The following is a 17,972-nucleotide window of genomic DNA, read 5'->3' as shown; positions in this document are numbered from 1 at the left end:
TGCTCTTTAGAAGGCCAGATCCTGAAGATGAAACTCAAATACTTTGACCACCTAATGAGAAGGAAAGACTCCCTGGAGAAGAGCCTCATTCTGGGAAAGATGGAGGGCAAAAGAAGAAGGGGACGACAGAGAATGAGGTGGCTGGATGGAATCCCCAAAGCAGTCGGCGTGAGCTTAAATGGACTCCAGAGGATGGTAGAGGACAGGAAGGTCCATGGGGTTGCGATGGGTTGGACACTTCGCAACTAACAAGAATAAAGCAGGATGCCCTGTGGTTTCCACTTGGATGGGCAACCATCAGGAATTCTAGGTCTGAAAATTAGACTGAGAAGTTAATGGAACTATCAGGAAGGAAGGCAATTTGCTTCTATACGGTTGCCAGGAAAACAGTACAGATGCGCACATCAAGTCAACAAAACTGTATTTCTCAACCTTGGCATCTTTAAGATGTGTGGACTTCAAATCCCAGAATCCCCAAACTAGCATGCTGAACAGAATTATACTGTCTTTCAGTTAACTTTTCCAACACAGTACATTTCCCTTAATTTCCTTTTTTTAAAAACAAAAATAATAAATACCAATGCATCAAAGCCAAGCTCAAATTTTAAATGGAATTTGGGTAGATTATTATGCATGTTGATGATTGCAAACATGAACAGTGAAAATACTGATTGTTTGAAAAGAGGCTTGAAATTTTTTCATAGGAAAAATCAGCATTGGTTTTTAACGGTTCTTCATAGGTATTTTTAGAACCTTTTTTGGAAACCCAACAGCAATGCTGAATTGTGCAGTACATATAGGCAAAACCTACTCACTTAAGAACTGGGTAGGTTTGCAATTATTTGTTTGTATGACCTGAGTAGGACATACAATTAACACTCAGTCCAAACTGAGCATTCCATGTACTGAATGGTGTTATGCATGTATACATATAACAACTTTTTAAAAAATAATTCTATTTATTTTTCTTAATTATGAGAAGCCTGGGTATACATTTATAGACATAGTGCTGAGACAAGGTAAGTTTTGCTTTAATTGTACATGCTTAAAAATTTTTGTGCATGCATGAAAGAGGTGATTGTGTATAGTTACAGTGCAAAGCCATTAATACTGCAGAGACTAGGACAGGGATCAGCAACCCGCGGCTCTGGAGCCGCATGTGGCTCTTTTATCCTTCTGCTGCGGCTCCCTGTCGCCAGTTGGCACCACAATTTTGAGAGGAGCTTCCTGTTAGGGGGTCAAGCACGGTGCTCCAGGAGCAGGTTTTCCGTTTGGCTCCACAATTGATAGGGCTTTTGGTTAGGACAGGTTAAGGGAAAAGGACACCAGGCTAGGAGGAGACTCTATGGTGGAGGAACTGGACTTCCGGAATTCAACGGGGGGCTTCTGGTTAGGACCTTTGTGGATCTTTTGAGTGTTTACGGTTGCCACCCCTGGACTAGGAGCTCAAAAATTGAAAAAGAGCATGAGGAACAGGTACTTGAGAGACCGCCTGCTGCCAATTACCTCCTCTAGACCGATTAGATCCCACAGATTAGGCCTCCTCCGAATTCCATCCGCCGGCCAGTGTCGACTGGCGACTACCTGGAGGAGAGCCTTCTCTGTGGCCGCTCCGACCCTCTGGAACGAACTCCCTGTGGAGATTCGAACCCTCACCACCCTCCAGACCTTCGGCAAAGCCCTTAAAACCTGGCTATTCCGACAGGCCTGGGGCTAAAAAGCTTCTACCCCCTTCTCGAATGGTATGACTGTTGTGTGTTTTAAATTATGTATTGTTGCGCGTTGTTTTAATTTTTGTATGTATCCCCCTCCCTTGGTTGAGTTGTGAGCCACCCTGAGTCCCCTTCGGGGGAAAAGGGCGGCATATAAATAAAATAAACATTCAACATTCAAACATTCAAACAGGAACAGGCCTAAATTCATGAAAATGTATCCACCATCTTGCAAATTTTGATCACCTTACCCCCAGGGATGCCACTGATGGCATGGCACATGATGGTGCTGTGCTGTAGATATTTATTAATATTTATTTCCAAAGATCCTGCTTAGCTTACCATACAAGCAAAGTCTACTTGCTACAGAACTCTGCTATAAACTTATAGCGACACCCAATGTCATATTTACACAAGTTGAACCTAAATATTTGGCCATTCATTTCACCTCTAGGACTTCAGCCATAATATGCAAGATATGCAAAAGGATGACTAGCACCAATTAAATGGAAAGAAAATCCTTCACATACCTACTTGGAAACCTAAAGCAAATATTACTCCAATGTAGCAATAGCACTTAGACTTATATACTGCTTCACAGTGCTCTACAGCCCTCTCTATATAGTTTACAGAGTCAGCATATTGCCCCCAACAATTTGGGTCCTCATTTTATCCACCTCAGAAGGATGGAAGGTTGAGTCAACGTTGAGCTTAGTGAGATTTGAACTGCCAAATTTCAGGCAATCAGCAGAAGTAGCTTGCAATACTGCACGCTAACCACTGCACCATCGTGGCTCAGTGTAATGTCATGTAATGCCTGGTTATGTCTCTAGTTTTAACTAAAATGCAGGAAGATTGGCAGACCTCCCCTGTCAAAATCTACCATCACCATTAGAGGGCAGCAAAGGTCAACCTGTGATGAGTAAGTTGTTACTGCCCTCTGGTGTTCACTTGTGGTTTTATGGCTCAGATCTGATGCCTGACAACAGCTTCCTTGAATAACAAAGCGAAACAAAGACTAGCAAATCAGTTTGAAAAGGACATTCCCTTCCTGAACCATCCTATTCTTTTCCCTTCCAAAACCCATATAATTTGTTACCTAAACTCAGTCTGCTGAGTATTACTCTAGGTCATTAGTAACACCAATAGTAATCAGATTTCCATCTTAACCCCTTGTTGAAAAGGGCTCCCTCTACTGGCTGGTAGCCAAAGATACCATCACAGGCCACCGAGAAAAAGGGTTATCTGAAAAATACATATCACGCATATCCGAATTGTCATATTTTCAGTTTGGGGATATAGTGATTTAGTACATGTTCTTAACAAGCTAAATACTCTGTCACCATATGACTCTGTGTGTGTGTGTGAGAGAGAGAGAGTGAGAGAGAGAGAGAGAGGGAGGGAGGGAGGGAGGGAGAGAGGGAGAGGGAGAGGGAGGGAGGGAGGGAGGGAGAGAGAGAGAGAGAGAGAGAGGGAGAGAGAGAGAGCTGCAAACCCACCACTGGTAAAGATATGCTCGTACATCTTCCTTAAAAACATGGAAGGAAAAACATAGGATTATTTCCCTCACATCCTTGTCTCCCACAGGAGAAAAGAGCTCAGGTCATGGATGTCAAACTCGATTTCATTTGGGACGCATCAGGGTTGCATTTTACCTTGGGGGTGGGGGATCGTCAGGGTGGCGGCCAGAGTGGGCGTGGTCAGGGTGGGTGTGGGGGCCCCAAGCTCCATTTTTGACCTGGACAGCCTCTTGCAGCCCTCTGCCAGCAAAAATGGAACTCGGGGAGGCACACATAGCCCTCCCGAGTTATGTTTTTGCTGGTAGAGGCACCGTGGGCCAGTTCTTCGCTGTTTCCAGGGCAGCTTTGCGGGCCAGATCTAAGCAATCCGCAGGCCGGATCTGGCCCACGGGCCTAGAGTTTGACACCCCTGGCGCAAATGATGCAAATAGAAATTATTGTTCCAATAATCATAATTTCATGGCAGAAGGAGGGAGGCCAATTTCTTCACACACCCCGCACAAGACTTCCGCAAAGAATGGGACCCTAATCAAGGTCACATTCTGGCCACACCAATGCCATATGTAACTATGGAAATCAAAATAGGGCATTAAAAAAAAAGAAATCCTATATTTGTCAAATCAATATGGAATCGTGCACTTGCTTCAAGCAAACAGTCTGTCTCCGAGATTATAACATATTTCTTATCCTGAAGAACTATCTTCTGCCAGGAGATGCTTTCAGTCAAAACGGAAGAATTGGGGAAAAAAGGGAAGGTTACAGCTAGTACAGGTAGTCCTCAACTTAAAACAATTCATTTAGTGACCATTCGAGGTTACAGGTTACAGAAAAATTGATTTATGACCAATTTTTACATACAACCGTTGCGGCATGCCCATGGCCATGTGACTTACATTCGGATGCTTGACAACTGGTTCATATTTACGACGGTTGCAGTGCCCCGGGGTGTGTGTGTGTGTGTATGTGTGTCACGCGGTCCTCTTTTGCGACCTTCTGACAAGCAGAGTCGATGGGGAAGCCAGACTCGCTTAACAGCCCCGTTACTAAACTAACAGCTGCAGTGGCTCACTTAACAAATGCGGCAAGAAAGTTCGTAAAATGGGGCAAAATTCAATTAGCAAATTTTTCATTTAACCACAAGCATTTTGGGTTCAGCTGTCATCGTAAGTTTGAAGATTATTTGTAGCACCTGAAAGTTCATTTTTTGAAGGATACAACAGGGCCGGGCATCCATCACATGAATGCGAGCAGCACGCACATGCGTACTTACTGCCTGCGATGCTCTGAGATGCCTCCACAATGCTCCAGCTGCTTGGCGGAGCGTTGTGCAGGCACCGTATGCTCTGTGTGCATGCGCAGAAGCCCTGAACAGCTCAAATAGTGGTAAGGAGCGTGGGTGGGCCTTCGGGAGCACCATAGCGGAATGGTACCTGTACCTGTACATATCGGGGCGTACCGGGTGTAACCCACCACTGAGGTACATCAAAAAACTGACAAGGAACATACCTGCTGAGGGTTGCAGTAGAAGTGGAGTAGAAGTGAGCGAAATAACGTGGTTTTTCTCTCATGTGCCTGTTCTCTTTCCTTTTCTGTGGGCCAGAAACGGAGGATTCTGGCACTTGATGAAAACTGCACAAGTGATGTTGGAAAAAGAGCCCTGCAGATTAAAAAAAAAATATTACATAAAACTATGAAATCTCCTTTCAGCTGATTCTTGATTCAAAGGCTAGCCCAACCCGACTTAGCTTCTGAGACTAGAGAAATCACTTAGGGGCAGTTCACACAAAATAACAGTTTGTATTTGCACCGACACACAATTTTTAGAGCCCCAGCATTAACCACAGCATAATTAACAAAACAGAATTCAATTCTCTCCAGGCAGTGGCGGGATTCAAATAATTTAACAACTGGTTCTCTGCTCTAATGACCAGCTGGGTGGGTGTGACCAGGGGTGTGTGACAGGCAGCACTAGGCCTCCTGCCCCCCAAGCAAAAATGGGCCGCAGGGCGGGTGTAAAATCTCCATTCCCTCCCCACTCCAGGGGAAGGATACTGTAAAATCTCCATTCCCAACCCCCTCCAGGGGAAAAATACTGTAAAATCTCCATTCCCAGCCCACTCCAGGGGAAGAATACTGTAAAATCTCCATTCCCTCCTCACTCCAGGGGAAGGATACTGTAAAATCTCCATTCCCTCCCGCCTCCAGGGGAAGAATACTGTAAAATCTCCATTCCCTCTCCACTCCAGGGAAAGGATACTGTAAAATCTCCATTCCCTCCGCACTCCAGGGGAAGGATACTGTAAAATCTCCATTCCCAGCCCACTCCAGGGGAAGGATACTGTAAAATCTCCATTCCCTCCCCACTCCAGGGGAAAGATACTTTAAACTCTCCATTCCCTCCCCACTCCAGGGGAAGGATACTGTAAAATCTCCATTCCCTCCCCACTCCAGGGGAAAGATACTTTAAACTCTCCATTCCCTCCCCACTCCAGGGGAAGGATACTGTAAAATCTCCATTCCCTCCCCACTCTAGGTAAGGATACTGCAAAATCTCCATTCCCTCCCCACTCTGGGACCAGCCAGAGGTGGCCTTTCTGGTTCTCCAAACTACTCAAAATTTCCACTACTGGTTCTCCAGAAACTCTTAGAACCTGCTAGATTTCACCCCTGGTTTACAGTAAACATTGGCTGTTCTGGAAAACTAAAACTAAACAAATGCATATATCAGTGATGGCGAACCTTTTCGGCCCCAAGTGCCCAAACCTTAAAGCTCATTGGAGCACTGGAAACATGAAGACCAGTTGGTTGGTGCGGTGCAGGCATGCCTGTTTTTAGGCTGTTTTCAGGTCATTTTCCAGTGCTCCAGTGCCTGCAAAGAACAGCTGGCCAGCGTGCATGTGCATCCCGGAAACCAGAAGAGCAGCTGGCAACGGCGCATGTGCCCACAGAGAGGGCTCTGCGTGCTACCTCTGCCACACGTGCCATAGGTTCGCCATCACAAGTATATATTAAAGGGGTTTAATACCATATTTTTCGGAGTATAAGACGCACTGGAGTACAAGACGCACCAAGGTTTTGAAGAGGCAAATTTTTTTAAAAAGGTTTTGCACTCTGCAAACCTCCCCAAAATGACCTGTTTTTCATGAAAATGCCCCCCCCTTTTAAAAAAGGGTAGGAATAGCCCTTAGGAGATTGGTAGAATGTTCCCAGGGGGGAGCAGAAAATGGCCCGTTTTTTGCAAAAATTGGCCCCTTTTTTGTCAAAAAAAAAAAGGGCATTAGGAAGCTTATAGAGTGCTCCTGGGGGCTGGGGAAGGGGCAAAATTGAGCAAAAAATGGCCCACACTTTGCTCATTTCTGCCCTTCCCAGCCCCCAGGTGCTCTCTGAAAGCCTCCATAAGTCTATGCACGGCCATTTTGGTGAAGGGGGTGGAGTTTCGAGAGGTCAAAATGCTGTATTCAGTTTATAAGACGCACCCAGATTTTCAGCCTCTTTTTTGAGTCTTATACTCCGAAAAATACAGTATATCAAACAACATCATTTTAAAGCACAGGTGGTCAGTCCCTGACTAGACTGGAAGGAAATGCAATGGCTTTTCCTCTGAGCCTGATCGCCAGGCTTGGTGATGCCTAACCTTCGGAGATCACCAAAGGACAGAAATGGCATTATGGAAATATTTTCTACAGATTCATTTCTCCTTCCTATCTGGCACCTTCTCCGAGCAAGGGATATTGACTTTGATTTCCCAGGGCTTCTTCTCAAGTCTATAATTAACTGAACAGTTGCTTGGGTCTATTTGGAAGCAAAAGGCCCTATCATCTTTCTCCCCGCCAGGTTCTACGATCCTTGGGATTCAAGGCGTGCAAAAGAGTCAATGAAATTCTTCCTCTGATCCTTGTGCATTAACAGCGACAACTGGGCTCAAACAGAACAGATGGAGGTTTTCAGCACACAGCTCTTTTGAGGGTGGAAGGCTGCTAGATTTGAAACCTGCGCAGGTTGGTCCATTATGGGTGGGCTAGCAATAGCAGTAGCACTTAGACTTACATACTGCTTCATAAAAAGGGACGCGGTGGCTCAGTGGCTAAGAGGTTGAGCTTGTCGATCAGAAAGTTCAGCAGTTTGGCGGTTCGAGTCCCTAGTGCCGCTTAAGCACGTGAGCTCCCGTTACTTGTCCCAGCTTCTGCCAACCTAGCAGTTCGAAAGCACGTACAAAATGCAAGTAGAAAAATAGGAACCACCTTTGGTGGGAAGGTAACAGCATTCCATGCGCCTTCGGCATTTAGTCATGCTGGCCACGTGACCACAGAGATGTCTTTGGAAAGTGCTGGCTCTTCAGCTTTGAAACGGAGTTGAGCATGGCCCCCTAGAGTCGGGAACGACTAGCACATATGTGCGAGGCGAACCTTTACCTTACCGCTTCACAGTGCTTTACAGCCCTAAGTGGTTTACAGAATCAGTATATTGCCAACAACATCCTGTGTCTTCATTTTATCCACCTCAGAAGGATGGGAGGCTGTGTCAACCTTGAGCTGCTCAGAATCGAACTCCTGGAGTAACCAGTGAGTTAGCCCTGCAGTATTGCATCCTAACCACAATAGCTCTTTTTTAGCTAACTGAAAAGTCAGAAAAACATTCAGGAGAAAAACAGTCGTTCATCCTGAATTATAGGGTGGTCCTTTGGGGAAGACAGTCCCCAATAATACATCGCATTCAATATGACCCAAATCAGAGCAAACATATACTAGAACACCTGTTCTGACACTCTCCCCCCCCCCCCCCACTGGCCTGTGAATAAACCAGAACACAGGCATGGCTGTTTGCCACTATTTAATTAATGAGATAACAAATCCTTTGACTGCGGGCCCAGGCAACTCACGTTCAAGATAATAGCTTGGAAGCAACCCAGAAAGTTCAAATGAAGCAATGCAGATCATCCACATGACACAGCTAGAATACAGACAGATTTCTTCAATCCTAGTTCGAACGGTTGTTTCCCGCAAATGTTCCCTCCCAACGCCTCACTTATAAACCGTCTTGGGAGGGGCCAATCCACAGCCACCTGTGCTTAATTATCTTTTATGAGACTGCCTACGGAGTTGCGTCTTCTGTTTCTCAGCCCTTCTCAACCTAGCATCAGGGACAAACTCCTTTTGATCTTCCCCACTGCTCCATGCCTCAGGCCCCTCTTGGTGGCCAACCAGCCTCTCTGGTCCCAGCTCTGAGTCTGAACCCTGCCCAGGATCCTCCACATCTTCCAGGGAAGACTCATATGGTTCCTCGCTATCCGAGTCCATCAGCAGCTCAACCGGATCCTGCTGGGCCACAACAGACACCTATGTCTACTAAGAAACGGTACTTCTCAAAGTACCTGAGGGCAAGACAAGAAGTAAGGGATGGAAGCTTAACAAAGCAAAATCCAACCTAGAAGTTAAGGAGAAATTTCCTGTCAGTGAGAACAATCAACCTGTGGGGTGGCTTGCCTTCAGAAGTTGTGGGTGATCAATTACTGGAGATTTTAAAGAAGAGATCGGATAGCCATCTGTCCAGAATGGTATGGGGTCTCCTTCTTGAGCAGGGGATTGGACTAGATGACCTCCAAGGTCCTTTCCAGCTCTACTACTCTTTCTATTCTGTAATCGTACAATAAAAGGTGAATATATGGAAGAACAGTTTGGTGAGAAATGTACACTGCTATTATTTTTCCCTTTTGGGTTTTTTAGGTATACAATTAAAAATATAATTGAAGAAGATAAACGGGCTCTGAATCCAATGCTGGCTGATGGCTTTGCACTTTATTTTCCCTTGAAAATAATTTTCTGTTATTTCCCTTTATTGATATATCCATCAATATCTCAGGGGCTGCCACAAAGAAGGGGGAGTCAAGCTATTCTCCAAAGCACCTGAGTGTAAGAAGCAATGGGTAGAAACTAATCAAAGAGAAGCAACTTAGAACTAAGGAGACATTTCCGGACAGTTGGAACGATTAATCAGTGGAACAAATTGCCTCCAGAAGTTGTGAATGCTCCAACACTGGAAGTTTTAAAGAAGATGTTGGATAACCATTTGTATGAAGTGGTGTAGGCTTTCCTGTCTTAAGCAGGGGGTTGGATTAGAAGACCTCCAAGGTCCCTTCCAACTCTGTTATTCTATCTGTGTGTGAGAGAGAGAGGGGAGGGAGGGAGGGAGACTGACAAATAAATAAAATCTCAGATGGGGCTATTTGAATGAACACCCAAAACTAAAACTTCAGACAGAATTCCTCAGAGGATGCTATTTCCAGCCTCAAGGAATAAAGTATATTCTGTCTCAAAGTATCATTTAAAAAAATACAAATGAATGGGTGTCATTTTTTTTTCCTTCCAGAGAACCCAAGATATTATTCGGGGTTTTGGGGTGTGGGGGCACTTCCATTTTTAATTATTAGTGGATTTTCCTGGTGCGTCTGAAGAGGGCGCTCCTTCCCCACACCATGAAACCTTTCAGCTGCTTTGCTGCTCATCTTGACAGCAATTCCATTTGGGCTGGAGGGCCTTTCTGTGTGGGAAGACTGGTTGTGAGTCACACAACTGTGTGCCACAAAGGGAGTCTGAACTGAAGAAGGGAGCGAGGCAAAGGGAACAATGGGAAGATGGAGTGGAAACTAAAGATAAACCAGAGCAGCTGCCTGCAAAATAAAGAGCTTTCAAGATGATCCCAGAAAGACGATGAAAAAAAAAAGTATCTCTCTATGTTAAGCATTGCTTCAAAGCAAGAGGGGAAAAAAAGTTGATTGGGAACAAACTGGACTTCATCTCATGAAGAGACGTGCAATCTTTGGCATTAAAGTTTCATGTCTTTAATATACAAAGAGTACAGCATTTTAAACCATTGCTACTTCATTCCCTCTAATTATTTAATTCATACGTTAATGCAGAAACTGATGATAATGATAAGAAGAATTGAAGAATCAATAATAGACAATAATTGATAATTCTTTGCAAGAATTCTCAAATGTGTTGTCAGGATTTTATTTTTGCATAGAGTTTGTGTTGTAATATATTTTTATGTGAGCTGCCAAAAATCACCTTCGATTGTGGCATCCTATAAATATATAGGATATTGTTCTCTGCTTTAATAGATTCCTTCAGGACATACATACATCTATTACACTGGGCAGGGGTGAGTTTCTCGCCCCGTTCCAACTGGTTCGTTTGGAACGGGGCCGGCGGCGTCCTCGTGCACGTGCGCGGCGCACGCATGCTCCTGGAGGATCACGCAGGCGCTGTATGCGTCCTGCGCATGCATGGAAGCGCAGAACTCATCAAAACCGGGGGTAAGGAGCGCAGGCGGGCGGGCCAGTCGCCATTCCTGGAAGTTACTTACTTCCGGGTTCGCCGACCAACCGGTTTGCAGGGACCGCCGTGAACCGGTTGAAACCCACCCGACACTGGGCCTTCAGGCCTGCCACATTTTCTGCTGTGGGAAAATGGGAGGGGGGATTATACAGAGTATGGAAGATATATAGTAATAACAACATTCCTTTCTCAGAGAGTCAAGGACATCTTGCCCTGCACCTGGAGGGATATGACTGGGAGGCATCTCCAGTTGGGACGATGCCTGATTGGGCCATGTGATGGACATGTGGGTACTGGGCAGGGGCTTGGACTTTCATTTGGGTGAGGAAAACCTGGAAGCTTTCAGATTCGGGTTTTCCCAGATATGCCAATATGACATCTCTAATAAAATGGAACTTTGAGGAACTTCAAGCCTCTGAGTCTTTTTTTCATTCGGGGTGTTACTTGGAACCCTGACACTGTAGTAACAGCAGAGTAAAATAAAAGATTTGCAATATTGTCAATATTTACTGGAATTCATATATATGTATACTGTTAAAAGAAGGACGTAGGTAAAGCTATTAATATGAAAGATGTTTATTAGAATGCAATTATTAATACCATCAATATTAAATGAAGCTTGCTCGGACGCTGAAATACGCCATGCAAACTAAGCGGACAGTGTGGAAAGGGGAAAGGGAGAGGAAAGGAGGAAGACAGGGGATAGGAGAGAGGGAAACAGAAGGGAGAGAAAGAGGAGGAGAGAGAGGAGGAGTGGAAAGAGGAGGGAGGAGAAGGAGAGAGGAAGGGGAAGTAGAGAAGAGAGGGATGGTAGACGGAAGAAAGGAAGTAGGGAGGAGGAGAGAGGCAGAGGAGATAGGGCAGAGGTGAAATAGGGTATAATATGGAAAGCAGAAGAACAATCTGTGAATCTGGCTTCCCCACTGACTTTGTCATAAGGTCCCAAAAAGTTGTCAAGTGACTCTGGGCTCAGTGGTCATGTGACTGGGTGGGTGTGGTCAACTCAATGTCACTCATGTCGATGGGTGCTTCGCCTTAGCTGTTACAATTTAATAAGGGTTAACCGGAGAGGCAGTTTCTGCAAGCAGGGCAATAAAGATTAAGCTAGAAACAACACCAGAATGTTTCCTTCCTGCCTTCCTTACAGGATTAGCCCTGTAAAATGGGGGGAAAAAACCAAAATGAGATTTCTTCCAACAACCGGTTCTCTAAACTGCTTGGAAAGTTAACAACCGGTTCCCCCGAATAGGTGCGAACTGGCTGAATCCTACCAGTGCACCTAGCCATCTTAACCAAGAACTATAGAAGCTGCAAGAATGTAAGAAAGAACAGAGCTTACACCCAGTGGGGAAAAAATGAGTGAGGCTTATCTTTCCACAGAATCTTTCAACCTTTTAGAAACATGATTCTTGTATTTTGCCAACTTCAGCTGAAGGGTAAATGTTACCAGTACTTTCATAATGTATTTAGAGAACACTGGAAATTTGCAAAATGTGCAGCCACAAATGTCTGCTATCTTAATAGAGACTTTTCTATTAGAAAATACCAATTTCCAAAGTCTGCAAAAGCAGAAGGACAGAGACCAGGAACAGGAAGAGTCCCCAAGTTGGGTGTTTATCTAAATCTTGAAATTTGTTAGGCGTTCTACGTGCAGCAGGGACAAAATATATCATGCGCTTGCCATTTAGCCTTCGATCGGTATAGTAAGGTAAAGGTTCCCCCCCATCCCCACACATGCATGCTAATCGTTTCTGGCTCTAGGGGGCGGTGCTCATCTCCATTTCTAAGCCAAAGAGCCAGTGCTGTCCAAAGACATCTCCGTGGTCATGTGGCCAGCATGACTCAACACCGAAGGCACACATAGCAGTTACCTTCCCACCAAAGGGGGTCCCTATTTTTCTACTTACATTTTTTATTTGCTTTCGAACTGCTAGGTTGGCAAAAGCTGGAACAAGTAACGGGAGCTCACTCCATTATGCGGCGCTAGGGATTAGAACCGCTGAACTGCCGACCTTCTGAACGACAAGCTCAGCGTCTTAGCCACTGAGCCACCGCGTCCCTCATTTGATTGGTATAATAAGTTTCCTTATTATAACTTGTTGCGTTTAATCGATCGGCATAATAGGTTACAATTAAACCCAGCAAGTTGATGAAACTTTTACCCAAACATTGCTCTAAATTAGTGGTTTTCAAGCTTGGCCACTTTAAAGATTTGTGAATTTCCACTTCCAGAATTCCAAATCAAAGAGATTATATCAAAGATATATCATAGTTGATTTCTTCCCTTGTTAAGGATGCCCACAGGGTGTAGGTTAACAAAGCAAAGATAGTAGCCACCGGTGTCATCAAAGCTTGCTATTTCTTTGTGTGTGTGTGTTGCACAAGACAGGCAGAGCTCCTGTGAGCAAAATAAATTCTTGGATGCGTGGGAGCGTGCTAGCAGAATAGAAACATAGAAGGAATGAGTGCTAACTGGCACATAAAAAGGCCGACATTGAAATTCTCGGTAAACCTTATCAGCATTTCAATGGCAATGTAACCCGATACCTTTTTTTCTCTATTAAGACAGTAATTCGTTCTTGAGGATACTAGCAAGAGAAGGGCATTGAGATTTGCTAGTTATGAATATTTATGCCTACATTACTTTTACACACACACACACGCACGCATGCACACACACACACACACACACACACACACACACAAGGTGGGATTCAAATTTTTTTACTACTGGTTCTGTGGGTGTGGCTTAGTGGGTGTGGCACAGCTTGATGGGTGTGGCTTGGTGGGCATGGCGGGGGAAGGATACTGTAAAATATCCATTCCCTCCTGATCAGCTGGAACTCGAGGGGCAGAGAATAGATGGGGGTGGGGCCAGTCAGAGGTGATATTTACCTGTTCTCCAAACTACTCAAAATTTCCACTACCAGTTCTCCACAACTGGTCAGAACCTGCTGAATACCATATCTCTCTCTCTCTCTCTCTCTCTCTCTCTCTCTCTCTCTCTCTCTCTCTCTCTCTCTCTTACACACACACACACACACACACACACACACACACACACACACACACACACGTAATCACAAGAAATCACAGTAGGCGGCAAAAACTGGCTGACTTTGGTTGCACTTGAGAAAGAACAAGATAGCTTTCAGAATGGAAGCCCACCAGAAAATGCCACGGTTATAATGGGAAGTCAAAATGCAAAATCACTTCTGTATTGTCACCAAATGCATGAAGATACTTCAGAACCTCAACTCAACTCGAGGGCTGCTTCTTGTTCGAGTGACTAAGAACTGAAATTCTGAGCTGGAGACAGGTCATAATTTACCATGGCTGTACAGCTACAAAGGCTGTGAAGAGACAGATTTGAATTCATTCTCCCATCCCTCTCCTGAAATACAGTACTGCCTTTGGTCAAAGTCACTGGAACAAAATGAGGATGGTTTTGCATGCTGACTGCTTAAGAAAGGGTTTTTTTTAAAAATAGCTTTTGGAAAAGCTACTCAGTTAAACAGTGACCCAGTGAAATCAGATACCATCAATGCCAAGTGCCTCTTATAACACCTGAGTGCAGGTGCTTGTAGGGGAAAGACATTCCCAGATCAGTTATGGTTATGGAGTTCAATGGGTGGCAGCAATGGAAAACAAACTCTTGATTACATCAATTGATGTCAGAACAAAGAATTGTAGACGTTAGACCAGAATTGGTAACTACCATATTTTTGCAGTATAAGACGCACCCGTGTATAAGACGCACCAAGATTTTGAAGAGGCAAATTAAAAAAAAAAGTTTTTGCACTCTGCATAAAAAAAGTTTTTGCACCTCCCAAAAATGGCCCATGTTTCACAAAAACAGGCCTGTTTTTTTTGTCAAAAAAGGGCATGCATAACCTTTAGGAAGCTTGTAGAGTGTTTTTGGGGGCTTGGAGGGGCAAAAACGAGCAAAAAATAGCCCATTTTTCACTCATTTTTGCTTTCCCCAGCCCCCAGGAGCACTTTGGAAGCCTCCTAAAGGCTATGCATGGCCATTTTTGCAAAGGGGGCGGTGTTTTGGGAGGCTAAAAATGCTGTATTCAGTGTATAAGACGCACCCAGATTTTTACCCCCCTTTTTAAAAGAAAAAGGTGCTTCTTATACTCTGAAAAATACGGTAAGTCCAATCAACAGTCAGACTTATCCTGGTTTCAACCCTCAAACATAGTGTCATCTTTTTCTCATCATCCCGAGAAGGAAAAGTGATGAATCCACAAACTCAAAGCAACTTTCTGCTCTTATGGACAAGGAGAGTGATGCCATACAGCTCATGAGGTCATTATACAAATTATGCCATTACATATTTCACACAGTTTGAACCATGATGTCATTATGCCTTGTAGTGGGCAACTCCTGCTTTCAGCAACAAATGTGGGGATCTCCTCCAACTCATCTCCTTCCAACTCAATTTGCTCTGAACTGTATAGTTCAACAAGACAATAATTGACAAGTGAGTTTACCCTTTTCTTGCCCAATCCTATTGTAATCAGGGAATTTTAGATTACTTCCATCTTTATGTTCTCCAGATGCGAGCTCAGAGGAGGAGGGTAAGTTTGAGTCTGCAGAGGAAAGCATCGAGCCAAATATTGATCAGGATTGGGGCACAGAGAATACTAACCTGTTGGATTAGCCCAGGGATCATCAACCTGCGGCTCTGGAGCCGCATGTGGGTCTTTCATTCCTCTGCTGTGTCTCACTGTCGCCAGTTGGCTTCACAATTGATAGGGCTTTCAGTTAGGACAGGTAGAGGAAAAAGGACGCCACGCTAGGAGGAGACTCTATGGTGGAGGAACCAGACTTCTAGTTGGCTTCAGAATTGAACAGGGGGCATCTGGTTAGGACTTTTGTGGCTCTTTGAATGTTTAAGGTTGCTGACCCCTGGATTAGCCTCAGCTGGGTTGATGGGACCAGCGACAGGCTGAGGGAGGCGACCTGCAGGAAGTTGGCCAGAAGGCTTCTGGCAAGGACTGGGAGCAGCTGCCACCTGTTAGCAATGAGGAGGTGGAGTCCACACCTCCTCCTGATCCGAGGGCACGTAGAACAGAGAGGGGACAGGCACAACGTCAGGCAGCTAGACTACTCACGAGGAGGCAACCTCGCCTCTCATGAAGGGCTGCACTGCATTGCCTACTGTACCCCGTCCTGAGGAGTTGAGTGTTGCTCCATGCCTTGTGTGTTTGTGCGGTGTATCCTGGCCTGTTTGAATCATGGATTGTTTTTCTGGACATTGTGTGTGCCCATTGGACTTGTTACCCAGTGACTCTGAGCTTGGAGTCCAAACCTGCGAAATAGGGGTGCTTTCTGAGGACGTGTTTGGGGAGTTTGAATAAACTCCCGTAGAACTCTCGACATATGTAGGGGGAACAGGGCAGCACGCTTTAAATCTATTGCAAAATTACATTGGTTTTATTAGGACTAGAGTGAATATAAAGCAGAAAGATCTTCAGAGGGTCAATCAAATTTAAACTTGGGCTGCAAATCCTCTGTTCCATTTTACATGCACGCTTTTGTTTTCTTGATTGCTTCCCCCCTCCCTCACTGGTAGACACCCCCAGCATAAGGTGGCCATCAAGTTCCATGCTGGATGGGGAATTCTGGGGGTTGAAGTACACGCATCTCCAAGTCGCCAAAGTTGAGAAACACTTCTGAAGTATGATATGGTGTTTAATATGAAAGGGTATGCAATTGAGGCAGTCTGCACAGAATTTTAAAACATAAATAATCAGGAAGAAAAAATCCTTTTAGTCAGAGGTATATTTATATCGTGCAAAATCTCAGAGGCGGCGAGGAACTGGAATTAATCTAATTCTTCTAGTCTGGATTGCCATGCAATATATACTGTTCAATTTAGCTGTCAGCATGGAGTTAGCATTCATTGCTGGTCCTAGCTGTTTGGCAGGCCAGAAAACGCAAGTGCAGATTAATTTAGATTGCCTGTTTATAAACTGCAGTCTGAGATCCTTCTAGCCACAATTCTGCCTTTCAAAAAAAGCTACGCCTACCTTTCCACCTACAAACCAAAATTCCCAAAAAGGAACAAAGGCCAGATGGTTTAAAACAAGCCCGTCCTTTGCAGCTTGCAAATTTCCAGCTGAAGTAGGTTGGTATCTGTCCTTTAAAATGACATATTCCCTTATTGCGTTTTCACAGTAAACCATCTGCTGAAAAGAGGCAAGCTGTTTTGTAGTGGATATTTAGAATCACAAGAAATTGGGACGGCCCTCTAAATAAATTTGAGCCTGGCTAGATTCCATGCATCAGAACTCAAGTTTTGCCAGCATGGGTACAAATTACTGGTAAGATAGTAAGATCTCCATAAAAGATCTTTTATGGAGGGGACGCGGTGGCTCAGTGGCTAAGACGCTGAGCTTATCGATCAGAAAGGTCAGCAGTTCAGCGGTTCGAATCCCTAGCGCCGCGTAACAAGAGTGAGCTCCCATTACCTGTCCCAGCTTCTGCCAACCTAGCAGTTCGAAAGCATGTAAAAATGCAGGTAGAAAAATAGGAACCACTCGGTGTTTAGTCATGCTGGCCACATGAGAACACAGCACTGGCTCTTCAGCTTTGAAACGCAGATGAGCTAGAGTCAGGAATGACTAGCACATATGCGCAAGAGGAACCTTTACCTTTACCGTAAAAATATGTGGCATCCTTTCCTTCATTTTCTTTGTCTCTGAGTATCCTTCAATATCAAAACGGAGGCTACATTTCATGCATTATACTAGATCACAGTTTGTTGTGGGGTGTGTGTGTTTAAATTGCATTTTGTGACCTACACATACATACCCTCTTGTGAATATTTCCGAGTTAATTTTTTTTTAAAGTAAATCCCAACTAGGCTGCTTGGCACTAAATGCTAAATAATAGTTTGAGTAAACCATAATGGACCAAGTTCACACAATTTTCTAAACTAAAAACCAACCAAACAACAGTATGACTTAATACAAAGATTGGATCCTGTCAGTATGCTTGTGTGTGTGTGTGTGTGTGTGTGTGTGTGTGTGTGTGCATTTATTGTGTCACATACCTATTTCCCTGGCTTAGCTGATAAAGGAGGCGAGCCTGTGGCTTAGTGGCTAATATAACTGCCTAATATGTAATACAGCCCAGGTTCAATTCCCAGTAAGGGTATGGCTAGCTGATGAGAGCTAAATAGCTTGAAATAGATCTATACTAGTCTCCCTTTATTTATTTATCAGCATAAATATAACATATATATATAGGGATTGTGACTTTAATATATATATATATATATATAGTAAAGAACCCAGAGTGACTTAGGTGAGATGGGCAATGTAGAAATGAATGAATGAATATTATAAACGCTTCAAGTGTAAAGACTGCAATAAAATATAAAATAAAATATA

At 44.3% G+C, this 17,972-nt stretch overlaps 1 protein-coding gene across 3 annotated transcripts in view; it reads right to left on the bottom strand.

Annotated features, from left to right (window-relative positions):
- Positions 1-17,972, bottom strand: part of PRR5 (proline rich 5) — a 100,169-nt gene that overhangs the window by 64,957 nt on the left and 17,240 nt on the right. For all 3 annotated transcript variants that reach the window (XM_087722218.1, XM_087722217.1, XM_087722216.1), the window contains exon 2: positions 4,739-4,889. In XM_087722218.1, coding sequence (XP_087578344.1) covers positions 4,739-4,800 — 62 coding nt within the window. In that variant the 5' untranslated portion in view covers positions 4,801-4,889. The remainder of the gene's footprint in view (positions 1-4,738; positions 4,890-17,972) is intronic.

Source organism: Thamnophis sirtalis, unplaced genomic scaffold (assembly GCF_051295495.1).
Source record: "Thamnophis sirtalis isolate CommonGarterSnake01/CBP01778 unplaced genomic scaffold, rThaSir2_p1.2 scaffold_9, whole genome shotgun sequence".
Lineage (NCBI taxonomy): Eukaryota > Metazoa > Chordata > Lepidosauria > Squamata > Natricidae > Thamnophis > Thamnophis sirtalis.
The sequence above is the reverse complement of the archived record's forward strand: the minus strand, read 5'-3'. Positions and strand labels throughout refer to the sequence as shown.